We start from the raw sequence: 2062 nt of genomic DNA, 5'->3' as shown, positions 1-2062 counted from the left end.
TATATATATCAGCAGTCAACTGACCTGGCATTCTATCAGTTATTGTGATTAGTGTTACAGTGGGTTCGATCAATGGAACAGCCTGTCCATGAAATTAACGTGTAAATGGTTGAGTCCTTCACAGACATACATGCCCTTAACATAGTTCACTGGGAGATTCAGCATGATAGTGTGACAGACACGACTTCCTTTCACCAGCTGAGTGAAATGGAGCAATGTGAAATAAAGTGCCTTGATGAAGGACACAAATGCTGCCAGAAACCAAGCATTACAAACATGTCCCAAACACCCTAACCACTGAGCCACATGCCTTCACAAGCACTCAACTAAAGTTAATTGCATCTACTGTAATAAATGCTGCTCATTGAAATTTTAAAATATTCAAAATTATTTTATGGGTGCCAAACAAATTCTGTAATTTCAACAATTACAATAATCATTTGTGAAAATACAAATTTTTAAGTGTGTCCAATGAAAGTATTGTCAAGTTTATTGATTCACGGATATTTTTAGTGATAACCGCAGTTCTTGCATATACAAATACAATTTTCTAAAATTCCAATGCGTAGATTACTAATGATAAATGTTAAAAATGAATTCAGCTACTGCATTCATGTAATGTATTAATAATCATGAGAGAATTTCTCTGCTTGACCAGTACTGGGGTCAAGAAAGAGTGGCTAACAACATACAGCAAGCTTTTTTGAAAGCATGGAAAAAAAAAACAGTCAGTTAAGAAAGCCAGAAAATTCACACTTTCAACCTTTTACGGTCTCATCAGCCACATGCGTACATAAATCAAAACTGTGACAATTATACTTGTCACATGAAAGCGTTGTTGTTGTTGTTGTTGCAGACAGCGTTTTGGCTCGAATCTTTAATATAGGTGATTATTATTAAAAACATATTACATCAGAACAATCATGAATAAATAAAGAAAAATGGAAAAACAAAAAGAGGAAAGGAATCCATGTTATGAGAGATACTAGCAAATCACTTCCAAAATAAGGTACAACAGACTCCCATTAAAGATGCTATTTTGAAGAAAAAAAATGCAATATGCAAATATATTGCATAATAAAATTTCAAAATAGTCAAATTTATGTTTTAAAAACAGGACACAAAAAACGCCAACAAAAACAAAATAAGTAATTTAAAACAATGCCTTACCCGCCCAACTGCTTGCGTAGGTCTAGCATATATTGATGACACTGAGCATAATAATTCATCTCAGCTTCAATGAAGTCATTTATGCAGCGCAGATGATGGGCCTGGAAAAAAAAATTACAATAGAATAATTAACTTGGAGAAGGGACTCTCTCTGTATATGCATGTGTATGTATGTGTGGAGATAGATAGATAGATAGATAGATAGCGATAGGGATAGATAGATAGCGATAGGGATAGATAGATAGCGATAGAAAGATAGAGATAAATAGATAGACACATACAGACACCTACAAATTCATGGTTAAATCTCAAAAAGAAAAAAAATTCCTCTTTAATGCGAAATCATGTAGTTAGAATACATATTTCATTACAGAATACTTACATGCTAAATATTTAGGAATAATAATAACTATGAAAATTAGTGTCTGTTACCAAAACAATCGACCCAAACCAAATTGAAAAATATATATTTTGTAATTGGATTTGCAATAGACAGTAATAACAACAGGTGTTTTTTACTATTTCAAACATTCATTGCCAACCACACCAAAAGTAATGGAAAATATTTGAGAAATTTAAAGAATGTCCATAGAGTTTATCTAATGATGACAATCTAACAGAGTTACAGCAGATATAAATGAAATTTGAACTAAAAGGACAGAAATCAACCAATAATATGTCAATGTTTATGAATTTATTAATTTATTGATGTTATAAAACAAAAGGATTAAATTCTTTTTGAATCATTAAAGAATTTAGGATATCAAAAGACAGGAAATTTAATACATTTATACCGACAAATGGTAAATAGTTTGGTGAATGCTAGGTATTGATTGGAACATGGGAACTAGGAAAATGTAAGTGGAAGAAATAGAAAAAAAAAAAAAAAAAA

General features: G+C 31.4%; 1 protein-coding gene across 4 annotated transcripts in view; it reads right to left on the bottom strand.

Annotated features, from left to right (window-relative positions):
* The window catches only part of LOC106869469 (endophilin-B1), a 164395-nt gene that overhangs the window by 28376 nt on the left and 133957 nt on the right, over nucleotides 1-2062 (bottom strand). For all 4 annotated transcript variants that reach the window (XM_052965627.1, XM_052965629.1, XM_052965628.1 and 1 more), the window contains one exon: nucleotides 1171-1271. In XM_052965627.1, coding sequence (XP_052821587.1) covers nucleotides 1171-1271 — 101 coding nt within the window. The remainder of the gene's footprint in view (nucleotides 1-1170; nucleotides 1272-2062) is intronic.

Source organism: Octopus bimaculoides, chromosome 2, assembly GCF_001194135.2.
Source record: "Octopus bimaculoides isolate UCB-OBI-ISO-001 chromosome 2, ASM119413v2, whole genome shotgun sequence".
Classification (NCBI taxonomy): domain Eukaryota; kingdom Metazoa; phylum Mollusca; class Cephalopoda; order Octopoda; family Octopodidae; genus Octopus; species Octopus bimaculoides.
The sequence above is the reverse complement of the archived record's forward strand: the minus strand, read 5'-3'. Positions and strand labels throughout refer to the sequence as shown.